General features: G+C 45.8%; 1 protein-coding gene across 1 annotated transcript in view; it reads left to right on the forward strand.

The window, feature by feature from the left end:
- LOC135099935 (uncharacterized) overlaps positions 1–13,211 on the forward strand; it is a 30,200-nt gene extending 16,989 nt beyond the window's left edge. The window contains exons 3-4 of the mRNA XM_064002654.1: positions 10,828–10,902; positions 11,062–13,211. Of these exons, the coding sequence (XP_063858724.1) occupies positions 10,828–10,902; positions 11,062–11,583 (597 nt within the window). The 3' untranslated portion in view covers positions 11,584–13,211. The remainder of the gene's footprint in view (positions 1–10,827; positions 10,903–11,061) is intronic.
- The last annotated feature ends 3,222 nt before the right edge of the window (positions 13,212–16,433 follow it).

Consider the following 16,433-nt stretch of genomic DNA (forward strand, 5'->3'; position numbering starts at 1 on the left):
GACCAAGATTGTGCCCAGGGACCTCCAAGTGTGACGTTAAGATTTCCATAGCAATGTAACTAGCCATAAAAAAAAAAAAGACACGTCAAAGCATAAAGCATATTTTTAAGGTTATGGGTTTCAGCCGCATTAGGTTAAATATAAATTATCTCATGTGAGAGCAGATCAGAGACATCCACTAGAAAATATAAGTTTACAAGTTCATTATAAAAAAGTTCAGGAAATTAAAATAAAGGGTAGGAATGTACAAAATACATCTAACTAAATATAGAAAATAACAAATTAGAAAAAAAAGAATTAGTCGCACCATCACCCAAGATGCGTAAAACTCATCCAGCAGGATTCATCCGTCAAGCCCCGCTAGCCATTCCTCCCCCCAGCCTTCCGTCACAACACCGCCTCTGAACCAATCTCACGACTCACCTCCACCACCCACCGCCTTTTCTTTTCTGTCAAGCCTTCCTTCTCCTATCACTTCAAAGCGCCTTCCTCTCCCTCCGTCACCCCGGCAGGCAACTCACCCTCGCCATCCGGTCACACATCAGCCTCACAGCGTACATACGAGCGCACCTTCCCGGGTCGCCTTTCAGCAGTGAGGGACTGGCGAGGCGCGGGCTGGGGTGGTGGGAGTCGTCTTGCTGGTAGTCGATGAAGTTTGCGATGCTCACTTGTTACGCCCACAAAGCCTGACTAACGAGGGTGTGGATCCCTCTCCAGATTGTATCTCCACCTCTCACTATAGGAGCCACAATAGATGAAATGAACGTGTTGTTTTGGCGTGTCCGTTTCATCCGCTTATAACTGCTATCACAGACGTCACGCGTTGCGGCTCACGGAGACTTGGCAGGATTGTGCCTCGGCGCCGATTTTATTTTATTTATCACACAAAAACGTGTGTGTGTGTGTGTGTGTGTGTGTGTGTGTGTGTGTGTGTGTGTGTGTGTGTGTTTCACGTATGTAAATTATTTTTATTTTATCTAATCATTCTATTATTGTTATTATTATTGGTGTTGTTGTTGTTGTTATTATTATATTATTATTATTATTATTATTATTATTATTATTATTATTAATATTATTATTATTATCATCATTATTATTGTTGTTATTATTATTATTATTATTATTATTATTATTATTATTATTATTATTATTATTATTATTATTACATTTATTATCATTACTGTCAGTCAATAATTGCTGTTTGTGGAGTGAGTGAGGCGCGTATCGTGGAGGCAGTAGCGGGAGACACTATCAGCCCATCTCGGCGGGACACAAACCCTCAGAACTTGCATTTTCATCGCGGTGTGAGGCGGTCATTAGGAAGCCGAGGCCCGATAGCGTCCGTTCCTCCCCCAAAGCCATCCCGTGGGCGGCTGTAGAGGTCATTTTGTTGCCCTTTAGTAGCGGTTTGCGTCCATTCAAGTGAGGGAAGAGTTGCCGGTGACGCTTCAGAGGATACCAAGGGATATTTTTGTCGTTTATAGTGATGGGAGAAAGAAAGCAAAACCATGGAGAAAGTTTCGTTTGTATTTTATTTTTAATCTCCATATTCCATACCTGCATATTTATCTTTATTTTCGAAGCTAGTCTTTGTGTGTGTCTCATAAGTCATTTTTCGTGGATTTTCTCTCCATATCTCCCTTTCTTGTCTCCGGCTCTTCCTCACGTCATGATTAGCAGCACTTTTTGTTTCCTTTTCTTTTCTCTCCTTAAGCACCGTCGAGTCTCTCTCTCTCTCTCTCTCTCTCTCTCTCTCTCTCTCTCTCTCTCTCTCTCTCTCTCTCTCTCTCTCTCTCTCTCTCTCTCTCTGTATTTTGTTGATTCAAGGCATTCAAAGGAAATACCAATGTTGAAACCAGTAGGCTCTTGTCATTCAGCGTCGCCTCGCTCACGAAGCTGTGACGTGCATAGGGAGAGAGAGAGAGAGAGAGAGAGAGAGAGAGAGAGAGAGAGAGAGAGAGAGAGAGAGAGAGAGAGAGAGAGAGAGAGATGGTTTCAGATGGTAATGGAAACCAATACACCCACACACACACACACACACACACACACACACACACACACACACACACACACACACACACGAGGAGCAAGGAAGGGCGCCTCTACCGTAAGCCTTGCTGGAGACGACCCACAAAGACCGGCGGACTGTGATAGGGAGCCCGTGAAATTCAGCCTTTGTGTGCCCCGCTTTTTTTCTGCGCCTGGTTGGGGGGGGGGGCGGGTTATCGGAAGGGCAACAAGGGCGGAGAAGTGCTGCTGCTGGTGTTGTGGGGGAGCCAGTGGTAGTGTAGTTAGCAGACGCAGCACTGGGAGATGGTCTGAGCTTACCTGTGTTTGATTCGCATTAAACATTTCATCCACTCTTCCACTCATCCACTCAGCCGACTGTAGTGGAAGTTATTGTAGGCGTCATGGATGTTTGTTTTTGTATAAGTTTACTGATAGTTTGATGAGAAATATACATCTTTAACGGGTAAAAATACACTCACTAGAACTGTACTAGTCCTCTCACATTTAACCAGCAGTAGTGGAAGAAGTTATTTTAAGTAACATGGATGCTTTTTTATAGGTTTAGTGATAGTTTAACAAGGAATTTGCATCATTAATGGAAAAAAAAAAGAACACTCATTCGAGCCCTACTAGTCATCTGTGTGGCCTTCGGAAATAGTCCTGAAGGGAGAACAACACGCTTAAGGATACTGGACTCTTATTCTGAAGCTTTTTGATCTCTCATATGGATAATTTTCAAAGATAGGGATGATTATTCGGCATTTGATGAGTTTTCCTTCCCTATGGATGATGCAGAAGCAGAATCCTTGTTAAACTATCACCGTCACTTGAAAATATCCTTGAAAGTCCCTAATAGCGTCCACTGGGGTCTGCTAGAGGTATATATGAGGTAAGACACGGAAATGGTTGAAAATACGTGTCTTTCTCTGGAGGGGGAAAGGGTAAGGACTGCTTGGTTTTTGTGGTAATGTTTTGGTGTGTCAGGATCGAAAAAAAAAATGTTGATTACGATGATGATGGTAAGAGTGGGATTGATTATAATGAGGATGGGCAATGTGATAAGTATTGTGGAGACTAAGTACTTGTTGATGAGGATATTAATTAATCATAGTGAGGATGGGGATCATTGTAATGGTGAGAGGAATTGATTATTAGGAGAGTCGGGTTTTATTGTAATGATAATGGCGATTAATTACGATGAATAGGGGGGAAAATAGGGTTATGTTGAGTATAGTGGAGATTTTTTATTTATTTATTTATTCATGTATTTTATTTATTTATTTTATTTCATTTATTTATTTATTTTTTATTTATTTTTTTATTATTATTTTTTTTTACAATGGAGGTAAGGGGATTATAATTAGTAAGGTGATAGGAGAGGTCAGTTATGTGGAGGATAAGGCACGTGATTAATAGTGATGTTTAATGTTATTTTCCTAGAGCAAGATAGTTTATTATAAAAAAAAAGAAAGGAGGGACAGACTGGGAATGTCCTCATGAATACACCCATTTGTGACTCCCTCTCCCTCTCAGCGGCACTTGCTTTTTATTGACTTGCTTCGTTATTGTTTTTGTCTGTATCAGGAACTTTGCTACTAATAGTGGTAATAGTATTGACCATCATATTAATTGCACTATTAATACTAATGCAAATCACTACAACAACAATAATAATAATAGTAATAATAATAATAATAATAATAATAATAATAATAATAATAATAATAATAATAAATAATAACAATCTTTTATGCAGACCTGCCTTTTAGCGCATGGCATGGAATATAAAGAATAAAAAAAAAGATACGAGAAAACAAGGAAAAATTAGAAATAACTACTGGAGAATAAAGTGTCAAGTAAGAATAATGAAACCACTTCCTTTCGCGTATGAATGTGAAATTGTCAGGGAAAGGTCTTGTTCTCGGGACCCCTTGTATTTAGACAGAAGAGAGCACTTACGTATTGGAAACCTGGAGATGATAATGATACTACATCTACTGTTACTACTACCACTACCACTAATGCTGCTGCTACTGCTACTACTACTACTACTACTACTACTACTACTACTACTACTACTATTACTACTACTACTACTACTATTATTAGCAATTATATTTTTATCCATTTTTCTACCCTACGACCCTTTCACTCCAAACATTACTTACTTCGCTTCTTCTCTATCAACCTTTCTCCACATGTCTCTTTCCTCCACGTCTCTGCTCTCTTCTCATCTGTCCTTCACTTACACCTTTCTTCCGTGCACGACATTCTTTCCTGCCTCCTCCTTTCTCTTTCTCCTTAAGAGTGACAAGAGTTATTGGTTTTTATTAACCTGGCCGCCTGTCCTCGCCCTCCTCTTTACTAATTAATGTGTAGTGACGCTAATCACCCCCTTCCCGTCGCCCCTCCTGTCAACCCCTTCCATCACCTGCTCCCCCCCCTCCTATCATCTACGGTGGTGCTCTCTTGGCTCTCCTCCCTCAGTCATCTCTGTCGTCTGCCTCCCCTCCTGTCATCGGTTTCCGTCACTTTAGTCATTCTGCCACACATCACCGCCCCACCCTCGCCGTCCGTCACTCAGCCCCCTTGCCCCTGCTGCTCCTCATTGGATTCCCTGCAATATCCAGACCTGGAGTTTGTCACAGTGTCACTGCAATTCATTAATTTGATTCGTCTGGCTTTGTTTGTGTGTGTGTGTGTGTGTGTGTGTGTGTGTGCGTGTGCGTGTAAAACGGGATAGAGAGAGAGAGAGAGAGAGAGAGAGAGAGAGAGAGAGAGAGAGAGAGAGAGAGAGAGAGAGAGAGAGAGAGAGAGAGAGGAGGGGAGACTCCGGACCATATTCTTTATGCAAATTTTTCGAATAAAAAAGTCAGGTTCGAATGCTTTGTTGGTCAGCATCGAGGGTAAGCCCAGCCCTGGCGGCCCAGCCTCCAGCCTGCCAGCAATTCCTGGAGAAATATTGTATTGTTTTGTGAGGTTGTGGGTACGTAGGCTGTTCTACCCCAGGGAGGAATTAACGGAGAACATGAACATATCCGAAGCAATCACTTTAGGAAAGAAAGTGTGCAAAATTAGTAATGAGTATTTTTATATTTGATGTTAGGCAAGGTGCAGCCGTCATTGAGCCTGTTCCTGGATGCTTCCTTCTTGCATGATGAGCCGAACTTCATAGTGGTGTTTTTGTGTCCCGCCGCCCGTCCCTTGGCTGGAAACACATTTAGATAAGGTCAGCTTTCGGAGGTCAGCGACTCCTTGACCAAGGAGGTAATTGAATATATTGTTTTGATAATTAACGCTCGAGTCTGTCCCATTGTATGCTCTCAATGTTATCAATTCTTGTTTAAGCGTTACTTAAAGGAGGACGGGCAGACGTCTGGGAGAGGCCGGGCGGGAGGAAGGGAGGCTGGCGGATTGGGAGAAGCGGGCAGCGGGCGGAACTAATGAGCCAGATGCTCGGAGACAACTGGAGCCGCTACTGGACGTGGCCAGGCCTGAGCTTGCTTGCCTCCAAGCAGCCCATACCTCTTATTCAGCGTCTGTGCCTGCCGATACCGAGATATAATTGATATGAAAGAGCGAAAAAAACCAGGCAGAAGATCATTGTAAAACTGGTAAATAATTGGCGCCTTTGTTGTGCCGCGCTATCGAATGCGCATCGGCCAGCGCAGCTGACACTGGCCTTGACTCTGGCGGGACAGGCTTGCCAGTGGTGCTGTCTGTTTCTCCTCCCCGCGCACCGCGCAGACCACCGGCGTTACAGATTATTTCAGTTTTCGGCGCATGCCAGGCCGCGCCGCGTTCTTTAGAGGGGCAGGAACTGCTGCACCTCGCCACTCGGGAGCCGCATGGCGGGCCGGCTCTTCACTCTCACCGGCGCTGACCATCTAAATTATTTTTTGTTGTTTTAGTATTGGCTTATCAGTCTGAAATGTAAACAGGTAAGCTAGTACACGCTCCACATCCCTCGGCCACATATTTCACCTGCTTAAAACACACAATACTTGCCATATTTGGGCCCCGCGGACCCTCCCCCCACTCCGGCAGGTCAAGTAGCTCCGCGCCGCCCACCGCCCGGGCCACTTGTTGTAAATTTCATGTCGCGGGCTATAATTTATTGTAAACCGCTGAAATTTATTGATAGTCTTAAACAAAATCATAATGATTACGGGATTATTGCAGAAAGGCAATCTTGACGACCGCCTGAAGTAGCCAGCCAATCAGACCTCGCTACATCCTTGTTTACGTCGTAGTAAGCTTGTGATTGGTCAAGTGCTCAGTCGTAGTCTATGTATTAACTGTCTACTGAAGGATGTATCGCGTGCGGATTTGAGCCTTGGGACGCTAGCATGAACACGCTCCTCTCGCACACCGGCTGTACAATTATGCAAAATTATAGAAAGCCATGAAATTTCGTAAGCTAGAAAAGCACAGAGGCATTGAGAAAATCTTTGTGCAGGAAACCCCCTCAGGCCGCGGTACCTACGAGAGTCTCCCGCGTACGAAACTCTGCCTTGCTGGGGATGCTTTCGGACGAAGTCTCAACACTTGTGGTTGCTGCTGCTGCTGCTGCTGCTGCTTGGATGAAACTTACGCAGGGATAAACACATGAAAGAACACACACACACACACACACACACACACACACACACACACACACACACACACACACACACACACACACACACACACACACACACACACACACACACACACACACACACACACACACACACACACACACACACACACACACACACACACACACACACACACACACACACACACACACACACACACACACACACACACACACACACACACAGGTTTACAGAAATAATTTTAGGATGCACACACACACACACACACACACACACACACACACACACTTACATGGAAGACTACAAACATGCAAGCCAATATCAGGTAATTACCGAGAGAGAGAGAGAGAGAGAGAGAGAGAGAGAGAGAGAGAGAGAGAGAGAGAGAGAGAGAGAGAGAGAGAGAGAGAGAGAGAGAGAGAGAGAGCCGCTTGCCTGTCGTCCATAAATGAAGCCTAATTCTTGGCTCTCACTCCCTAACCAGACACCCGCATAAATTCTAGTCATATAAAGAAAATCCAGTTCAACCCTGAAGATTGGAGGGAGCGTGGAATTAGAGAAGGGGGAACGCGGTACATATTGGGTTGTGGCAAGCATGTGTTGTGTACCATGCCACTTACTGAGCTAATGATGATGAAATTGATATGGTAATGGTAATGGAAGTAACGGTGATAATGGCAGTAATAGTATTGGTGGTGGTGGTAGTAGTAGTAATAGTAGTAGTAATAGTAGTTATTGTTGTTGTTGTTGTTGTTGTTGTAGTGGTGACAGAATTCTTAATGCTAGTAATAATGATGATGGTGATAATAATAGTAATAATAATAATGATAATATAGTATTATTAACTACTACGTATACTGTACATAATCGTTGTTCCTATAGCTCATGATAATGATGACGATAATAGAAATATTGATAATAATAATAGTAGTAGTAATAGTAGTAGTAGTAATAATAATAATAATAATAATAATAATAATAATGACAGGAACAATAATAATGAAAGTTCATGGGACAACCGTAGATAATTTTCAAAGGAGCAGGATAACAGCAGACCGCCCGGCAGCTCTCTCTCTCTCTCTCTCTCTCTCTCTCTCTCTCTCTCTCTCTCTCTCTCTCTCTCTCTCTCTCTCTCTGCTTGTGTATGTTTGCGCACGAGCGTGTATGTGTGTGTGTGTGTGTGTGTGTGTGTGTGTGTGTGTGTGTGTGTGTGTGTGTGTGTGTGTGTGTGTGTGTGTGTGTGTGTGTGTCTTAATTTTGTCTATCTGTTCATCTTTGTATATTGCCTGTCTGTCAGTCTCTCTCTCTCTCTCTCCCTCTCTCTCTCTCTCTCTCTCTCTCTCTCTCTCTCTCTCTCTCTCTCTCTCTCTCTCTCTCTCTCTCTCTCTGCTACAAATTGGCCGCGTGTTGCCTTACCCTCGCCAAATTAACTGTCCGCCATCTTATTTATTGCGCGGCTGCCGGTGCATCAGGACAGCGGACCGGCACACACACGGACCGACCGACCGACCGACCGACTCACCCACCGACTCCCACACGTCTCCGCCAGCCCTGACCACCACCAGACTAGTATCTATCCCTGTACGCGCACACCGCCACTCGGAAGCAAGGAAGGAAGGCGGGGCGACGTATGAATAGTATAATTTTGGGGCCGTTGTAGTAAGCAGGATTCGGTAGCGTTATTATCGATGTTGTTGTTGTTGTTGTTGTTGTTGTTGTGCGTTATACTTCTCAGGGTTTCATTAGTTTTTTTATATTTACGTACTGGGGAAAAATATATACAAAATAAAACGTATTCTTAGCAGTATAAAAAATCTAGTTTATCGCGTGAATTGTGAAGAGAGAAGCTCATTTTTTTTCTTCTTTTCTTTCCACCCCCTTCCTTCTATTATTCTTGTTCATATTACTCTTATTTTCCTTATCATTAGTGTGGAGGGTGTTTTCGTGCATGTCTCTTTTCACTTCTCCGCTTCCTTTTTTTTTTTTTTTTTTCTATTTTGGTTGGCGTGTATTCGGTGAGTTAATCAGAGAAAAGGGACGGGAGGGCGGGTGGATAGATCGATTGGGTTGATGGGTAATGATAGGCGGGAGGGGCCCTCGTGTGGAGCAGGAGGATAATGAAGGAAGTTTTTATAGGGAGTTCGTGCATAGTTTACCGTTCTACCTCTACCTCCCTTCCCTCTTATCCTCCCTCCCTCCCTCCCACAGGCCCTCCCTCCTTAACTCTCTCCTTTTCCTTTCCGTCTTCCATACTTGCCCCCTTCCTTCCCCACTTAACATCTCCTCCCATTCTCTTGTTTGTAGTAATTCCACTCTCTCTCTCTCTCTCTCTCTCTCTCTCTCTCTCTCTCTCTCTCTCTCTCTCTCTCTCTCTCTCTCTCTCTCTCTCTCGTTTGCATGCCCCTTTGCATTATATTAATATTTGTTTATTATCACTTTGTTTTTTTGGCGTAAATCTTGAGCACGCATCTCCCATTTCTTCTCCCTCCTTGCCTCCTCTTCCCTCCTTCCTTCTCTTACCCCTTCCCTTGCCTGCCCTTACCCCCCACCACTACTCCTTCCCGCCCAGATCCTTCTACCCTCTTGTCTATTGACTTAATCTGCGCGCATCAAATTTACGTTATAGACCATTTGTTTCATAATTCAATACTTATAGTCGAGTGTATACAAGCACGGGGAACATAAATTCATAGCTGATTGTAACACATGTAGCGTCATATGCGGTCTGGGAGTGCTGGCCCCGCGCTGCGCATTTGTTTTAGCTGCGGATTTATGGGAGCGAAAGTCATGTTGCATATTGTCCACTTTGCATTTCTGAACAGCGGCCTGCGGTGGTTTATATCGCCCGGAGACTGTGTGGCGCGGACCATGCAGTGTGTGTGGGTGTCTTATACAGTTGCAGGGACTCATCTGCGTCTAGTGCCGGCCAGAATCTATAAAGAGGCGGTTAAACATGCATGAATAAGCATAATGTTCTTTATTTATTACCATTCATCAGTGAGAATGTAGGAGTGGACGCATCGTGGCCTCTATAGTTCGCTTTGGCGCTTAGGAACGTGAATTCTTTGGACCAAATTGACAATTGGAGAAACCACACAGAAAGGGACTGGATCCTCTGTCTCCTCTGTCTGGTCGTGGGCTGGGAGTTATGTTGATATATAAACCCATCGGTGGAGTTAGGAGAATAGGGAGAATAGGCGAAAACCAAGAGAATACATCGTAAAGAAGAGCGAGACAAGAGGCGGCGGGGCGTGTATGGTGGAGGCCGCTGGGGTTATAGACGCAGGGACAAAGGCTGCCCTCGACTTGCATTGACTATTAGCCTTTGAGCACAATGGCGGGATGATAGGGGTGTAGGGAATACCTTCGCCTCTCCGTATTTCACGCTGCTTTCAACTTAAAGATTCCTCGTGTGTTAAGGCTGCCCCTGACAAGACCACCGCACTCACCGCCGAGATAGGGAGAAACAAATGAAGGTCGGGTGGGACTTAGCCTCCGCTCACTCCCCATGATCTTGACGTAAACGACTCGCGCTGAAACTAAGGAGTCACGTCTGGAGTTTTGCTGATTTTTTTTTTTTTTTTTTTTTCAAAACTTGGCTGTAAGCGTTTTTTATTTACCTTCCTATAAATGGAATGTTGATATATTGCCGTTTTGTCTCATAAATTTAATTTCAAATGTTAGGAATGTTGCGATTGACGGCTAGCGGGCCGCGTGAATTATATGAACATTTCAGAATGTTCTAATTGGCATAATTTGCATTCGAGAGAGAGAGAGAGAGAGAGAGAGAGAGAGAGAGAGAGAGAGAGAGAGAGAGAGAGAGAGAGAGAGAGATTACTTGTTTTGAATATTTGTCTAACCCTTTCTATCTTAAAATAACTTTATCACCCGGTGGTTGAGTCATGTAATGCCTGTTCATATTCCTTTACTGTCGAGAAAACACATTAGTGTAAGCACCACCTCCAAAAAAAAAAAAAAAAAAAGCCGATGCTCAGGAAAGTTACATACACTTAATCATTTATATTTGGTGTTATTTTAGTAAGTGGCACCCTGAGCGTCACCCTCCTCGCAGCGGGAAGGCGACAAATTGTTCTGCCACCTGGTGTCCCTCGCCCTGTACTCCTCTCTTGCGTGACCCTCCCCTGGTCCCCACTGTCCGTCACCAACCCTCCTCTCCCTGTCTGAGTGTGTCATCTCTTCCCCTCTTCCACAGTGCTGGGAGGCGTGTGAGATGCTGGCCACCAACTTCCCCATCTGGAGTCTGACCTGCGGCCAGCACGACATCTGTGTGAGTACTGAGTTTGGTGATGTACATCATTAGTCTCCTAATTGTCATAAATGTTGTGTAGTATTGACTTAGTTGGGGGTCGATTACTTGTCCAGTCACGTCTATAGTAAGCAGTAGTTGCTTGGCACAGTAGCAAAAACTAACCCATGTGTGGTACAGGACAAGGGATGCGACGCCTCCTGCGCCTTCCACGCCGCCCACCCGAGGAAAGTGGTGCCGCTCAGCCAGCACAACTCACGCCTCACCCTCGTCTTCAGTGGGACAGCCGCCCAGTGGTCGCTCTCCTGGGGTCGCCATTCCCCGAGGGAGCACGTGGTCTTCGCCCTCTTCACCCGTTCGCCTGGTAAGGCCTGGGAACTACGTCTTCAGACTGCTGACTTCGGCGCCTCCCTCGAAGACCTCAGCAGTGGATCAGACATGAAGCTTGTTGCTGTAGCGGAATCGGGCGTATTGTCGGTCATCATCACGCCCTACGCCCCGCCTGCACATCCCAAGGGGGCCATGAAGCCAGCCCTCGGCATGCCCTTGACCCAGGCTACCCATGATCGCACTGAGTCCAATGGCATTGATGTTGGCGACGGCGAGGAGGCGTGGCCTCTGCTGCACGAGGCGGAGGTGGAGGCCTCAGGGGTTGGTGGCAGCGAGGGTGTGGTGGCCACCACTGAGCCCGCGCGGCGCTGACTACCTGGTGACGTGGGAGGTGGAGGGGCGGTGGACTGAAAGGGCACCTGTACACTGACCTTCCCGAAGTGGACCTTACCTTGTGGCCCGAGACAGTGTACCAGGTCCAGGTGGAGGTGATGACAGGCCCTCTTGGTCAGCCCCTTCGTTCCGCCCATCTTACTCTTGACACTCATAATATCACTCTCGCTGCCCACGCCAGGAAGAACAAAGCTCATGCCCACACTTGCCGCTAGTCCATAAGGCGAAGCCCCCCATGTCCTTGGAGGTGCTGCTGGGGATAGGGGCTGGGGTCCTGGCTGCGCTGTTGTTGGTGGTGGGACTAGTGTGGCGCCGAGCTCGTGCCGCTGCCGCCGCGGGACACACCGCCACTGCTACATCCTCCAAATGGGGTGCTTGGAATCGTACCTTGGCGGATCTCACTCTTGATGAATCGCTGGTGGTCAAGAGTCACAAGCTGACTGAAAGTAAGTCTGGTTTCCCTGCCTCCACACACCCACACCACGGCCCAGTGTTTACTCTTGCCCCACCAGCACCTCCCGTCCCCTCACTCTTGAGCTTTGCTCGCCCTGCCCACACCCATGTCAACTTGTACAGCGTGGTGCCGCCCGTTCAAGAGCCTTGCGGGCAAGTCTCCAACATATAAGATGCCCGCGACCTTTCCTGGGGCGGTGGTGGAGGGGCGGCTGTGGCGGTGGTCCGTGTACTCGGGTAGAGCGCAACACATGTACACCGCCGGCCGTTGGGTGTTAGCGTGGTAGTAACAAGACGGAGAGCTGCCCCTGATTGCACGGAGTTGTGTTTCTGAATATAGAGAGAGACCCTGTGCTCCCGGCCGCCGCGTGCCAGCGGTGATTCTGAGCAGTGGTAATTTGCGCTCACCATCGGTGCTGCCATGGACGTCGGCCCGGCGCTGTGACCTTCGGGGCCGATGGTGTAGTGTGACTGAGCGTCTCCAGTAAAGTGAGTTGGTCTAGCTTTTTGAAACTGGTCACGTCGCTGCGAGGGAAGGTCAGCCGTGCACAGATGAAATAAACTGCGTTTTTGCCCATTAGTTCGCGTTTACCTTCTTGGTCCAGTCATTGGTCGTCCCTACATTGCTGCGGCCCGGCCTTGTCCAGCCAGGTGCTAGTTGGCCTGGCGACCCTCCACCCCCAACACACTGATCCTCATACATGGAACATTGCTACACTGAATAGTGTAGTGCAAATTTTATTATATCTTACAATTGGAAGCCAAAGTTCCTACTTGAAGCTTAGCGAATCGCGCAGCCTCAACGGGAAATAGAGTGAATACACGTACGCATTGCGCAGCTATTAGTGACATGACTCGTGTGATCTGTTCCGTGAACATTGTCTTCGCAGAAATAGTAAATCCTGCCAAGAAATATTGTTTGAACAGATATGTATATGTGTATATATATGACTATCTTTTAAATAATGTATTTTATCAATTATTGTAGTCGACGTGCGGTCTGTCGTGTTGTCCGCCGAGTGAAAACCTGAAATTTTTAGACAAACCGCGTATATTTGCAAACCAAAGAGTGAGTGAGAGTGAGAATGTCTTGAAGTGACGCGGCGGTGAGGCAACGACACTCACCTCTGGGGAGTGTCTATATATATATATATATATATATATATATATATATATATATATATATATATATATATATATATATATATATATATATATATATATATATATATATATATGTGTGTGTGTGTGTGTGTGTATGTGACACAGGCACAAGTCCCCACCAAGAAAATAGTTCATAAAGTGATTCTTGGGTAAGAGAGGAAATGAAGGGAGCACTGAGGTAAGGCGCTCCATGGCAAGAGGAAGGGAGGGAGGCGGGCGGTGAACCAGAGGGCGAGGCGCCTCCTCCCATCCTATCCCAGCCTCGTCTACCCATCCGTGTATATAATGTAATTACCTCTATTATATGTACAAAGCTTTTCTACAGAATAAACATTTTTTTTTTGTAACTGGTGTTCACTTCCAAACCTGCGATGAGCGATGTCTGGTGTTCATCAGTCAGTGGCCGAGAAGTCTCCACTACAGACACATGCTTACTTTCTCTTTATACGTGGAACAGTTGAAGTGAATAGAAAGCTGTCATGAATATTGCATTTCCAGAAAAAAAACCTGCAGAAAATAATATCTTGTGGAAGCAGGTAAACACGTCTACATGGTGAAGTAAGCACAAAATTAGTGCAAGAGACGTTCACAGTGATTTACTTTCAGCATGTTCACATGTTTTTATGAAACCAATGTGTCGTGCGCAGACATGTGAATACTATTTACTTTGATTTTACCTGACTGTCAGCTTTCTAAAACATCAATTGTACAGAACCGAAGTAAACATGGCGCTCGTGTTTTGAGCAGATAGCGATCATGACTAATTTGTACAAATCTATCCGCTGTATTCGCACTCCGTGGCTGGTGCTGATAAGAGAGTAGGTCACGTGAACGTTTTGTAGTGGAGGCTTTATCGGGCACGTGGCTGACCAGGGATGTATAACTTTAAAAGCAGCACCTTGTTTTGTTGTTCACCACGTCATTAGCTGTATAAATGTCAAAATTTACTGAGAAAAATATAATGTGATCCAAAAAATCAGTGCGGTAGACGAAGGTGTAGCACTAACACAGTAGAGATTTGTGCCAGTAGTGATGCACGGGACTTGTCGGGGAACATAAGGTAAGGATCACGATGACAAAGTGCGCACAGGATCTCCGGCACGCACCGGCGAGAGATGGAACCTCCAGATGTTGAGGAGGGACAGGCGGCCACACCAAGATTGAAGAGAAGCAAGAAATAAATTGTGTGTGTGTGTGTGTGTGTGTGTGTGTGTGTGTGTGTGAAGAATAACCGATTACCAATAGTAGCAGGAGCAGTAGCAGCAGCAGCAGCAGCAGCAGCAGCAGCAGCAGCAGCAGCAGCCACCTGTGTCGGCAAGTTACTTACATCTTAATTATCAGCTGAATGTTGCAATAGTGATGTCGACATTACATGCTTGTCATTACATCCACCTGTCCTCTTTCCTTACCTGTCAAACATTTACCACCTCAAAAAAAGAATAATAAATATCAGGTATTTCATCCTTCATTCCTCCATTATAAACTCATTCATCTCTAGTATATAAATTTAGCTTCCTCCTCCCTGCCAACACAGACTGCCTCTCCAACCACCTCTGTCGATAACATTCTTGCTCGCCACCACCACCACCACCACCACCACATGCTCTCAATCACGTGACCTCTGACGTCAGTACGCGACCCCACCCCCGACGTCACCCCCGCCCCGGGAGTTTGTTTACGTCTGGTTGCCTTGGTGTGTGTGTGTGTGTGTGTGTGTGTGTGTGAGAGAGAGGGGAGGGCAGACCTTAAATTAAAAGAACATTTTCTATTTTTTGTTTCTCTCTCTCTCTCTCTCTCTCTCTCTCTCTCTCTCTCTCTCTCTCTCTCTCTCTCTCTCTCTCTCTCTCTCTCTCTCTCTCTCTCTCTCTCTCTCTCTCTCTCTCTCTCTCTCTATCAATAACACACACGCGGCCAGACACACACCGCGCGGCGCCCATAAACACATCTCTCTATGGTCTAATTAAGGGAGCTTGTCGACACTAATGACCCGCCGGAGTCACTAGCCACCCAGGGCACTCGCCGCGGGGGACAGGGCGGGACGGGGCGGCCAGGACGGGGTGGAGCGGGACAGGAGTTGTGCAGGGAATATGATGGCTGTTGGCACGGGTGGGGCTCAGGGAGGAGGCATAGGTATGAAGGAGGTTATGCTAGAGGAGGATGGTCTGCAGGGATGGCATAAGGCAAGAATGGGGTGCCTTACTTAGGGAAGGAATGGCTGATGGCTGACGTGGCGGCGTCATGGGATCAGAGCACGTGATAGCGTAGTGTTGTGGATGGGCAGTTTTGAGGGAGAAGGAAGTGCATGAAGGATGATATTGAAAACATGAAGGGCGTCTCTTGTTTACATTATTGTATTTCCAACGCTGACAGACTTGTGTACCGTAACTAACCTAACCTAACCTAACCGCCTGGTTTGCTGGACGCCCAGTTATGAGCACAGTCAATTCATCAGTTTGTCATAAAAATAAATTACATCTTTTCCACAAGAAGACTACATCAGAAGGAGGCATGTAACCATACTCAGAATGTTGGCTTAACAGGGTTCTTTTTCCAGGTTGTATACAATAAAAGGTAAAGATTCGCTGATAACCTCATTGTGTAGAGACATCTGTGATGAGAGCGTCACGCTGGAAGTATTTGTTGGTAAGCGTATGAATAAGTGTGCCTAATACTGATTTTAGATACTCCTCAAATTTTAAAGTTATGTTTCACTACCTGGAATGAAATGTCTCTTGCAAAAATATATGACAACCCTAAGATGGCTTCCCGGAGGTGCCGTGTCAGTTTAGAATATAAATGGTGTGTTGTTTTTATTTATTTGTTTGTTTTTGTTTATTATGCGGAAGAGCGTTTCCCTCCCCGGAGTCCACCCGCCAGGATGTAAGTATACATGGCTATTCCCTGTAAACCTTGTGTGTAAGTCACATAAGTCATTCCTTCACTACTCTAATGGTGATGAACCTGTAAACAGCTCAGCCCCACACCACGTCCCCTGCACGCTGTAACTCCGCCACGCCCTTCCCGCCTGCCCCTTCTTGCCGCCTCCTGCCACCCCATCATCTCTTGTCTATGTCTGCCTGTTGTTTATTTCAGCAGTACCCTCATAATACATTTCTTCGTTTCTTTGTTCCTTCATCTCTATGTTCTGTGTTTATTTATAATATGCTTACCTTTTAGTGTTAAATGTTTGGTGGAGGTTTGGAATACAGTCA

This window comes from Scylla paramamosain, chromosome 4 (genome assembly GCF_035594125.1).
Source record: "Scylla paramamosain isolate STU-SP2022 chromosome 4, ASM3559412v1, whole genome shotgun sequence".
Taxonomy (NCBI): Eukaryota; Metazoa; Arthropoda; class Malacostraca; order Decapoda; family Portunidae; genus Scylla; species Scylla paramamosain.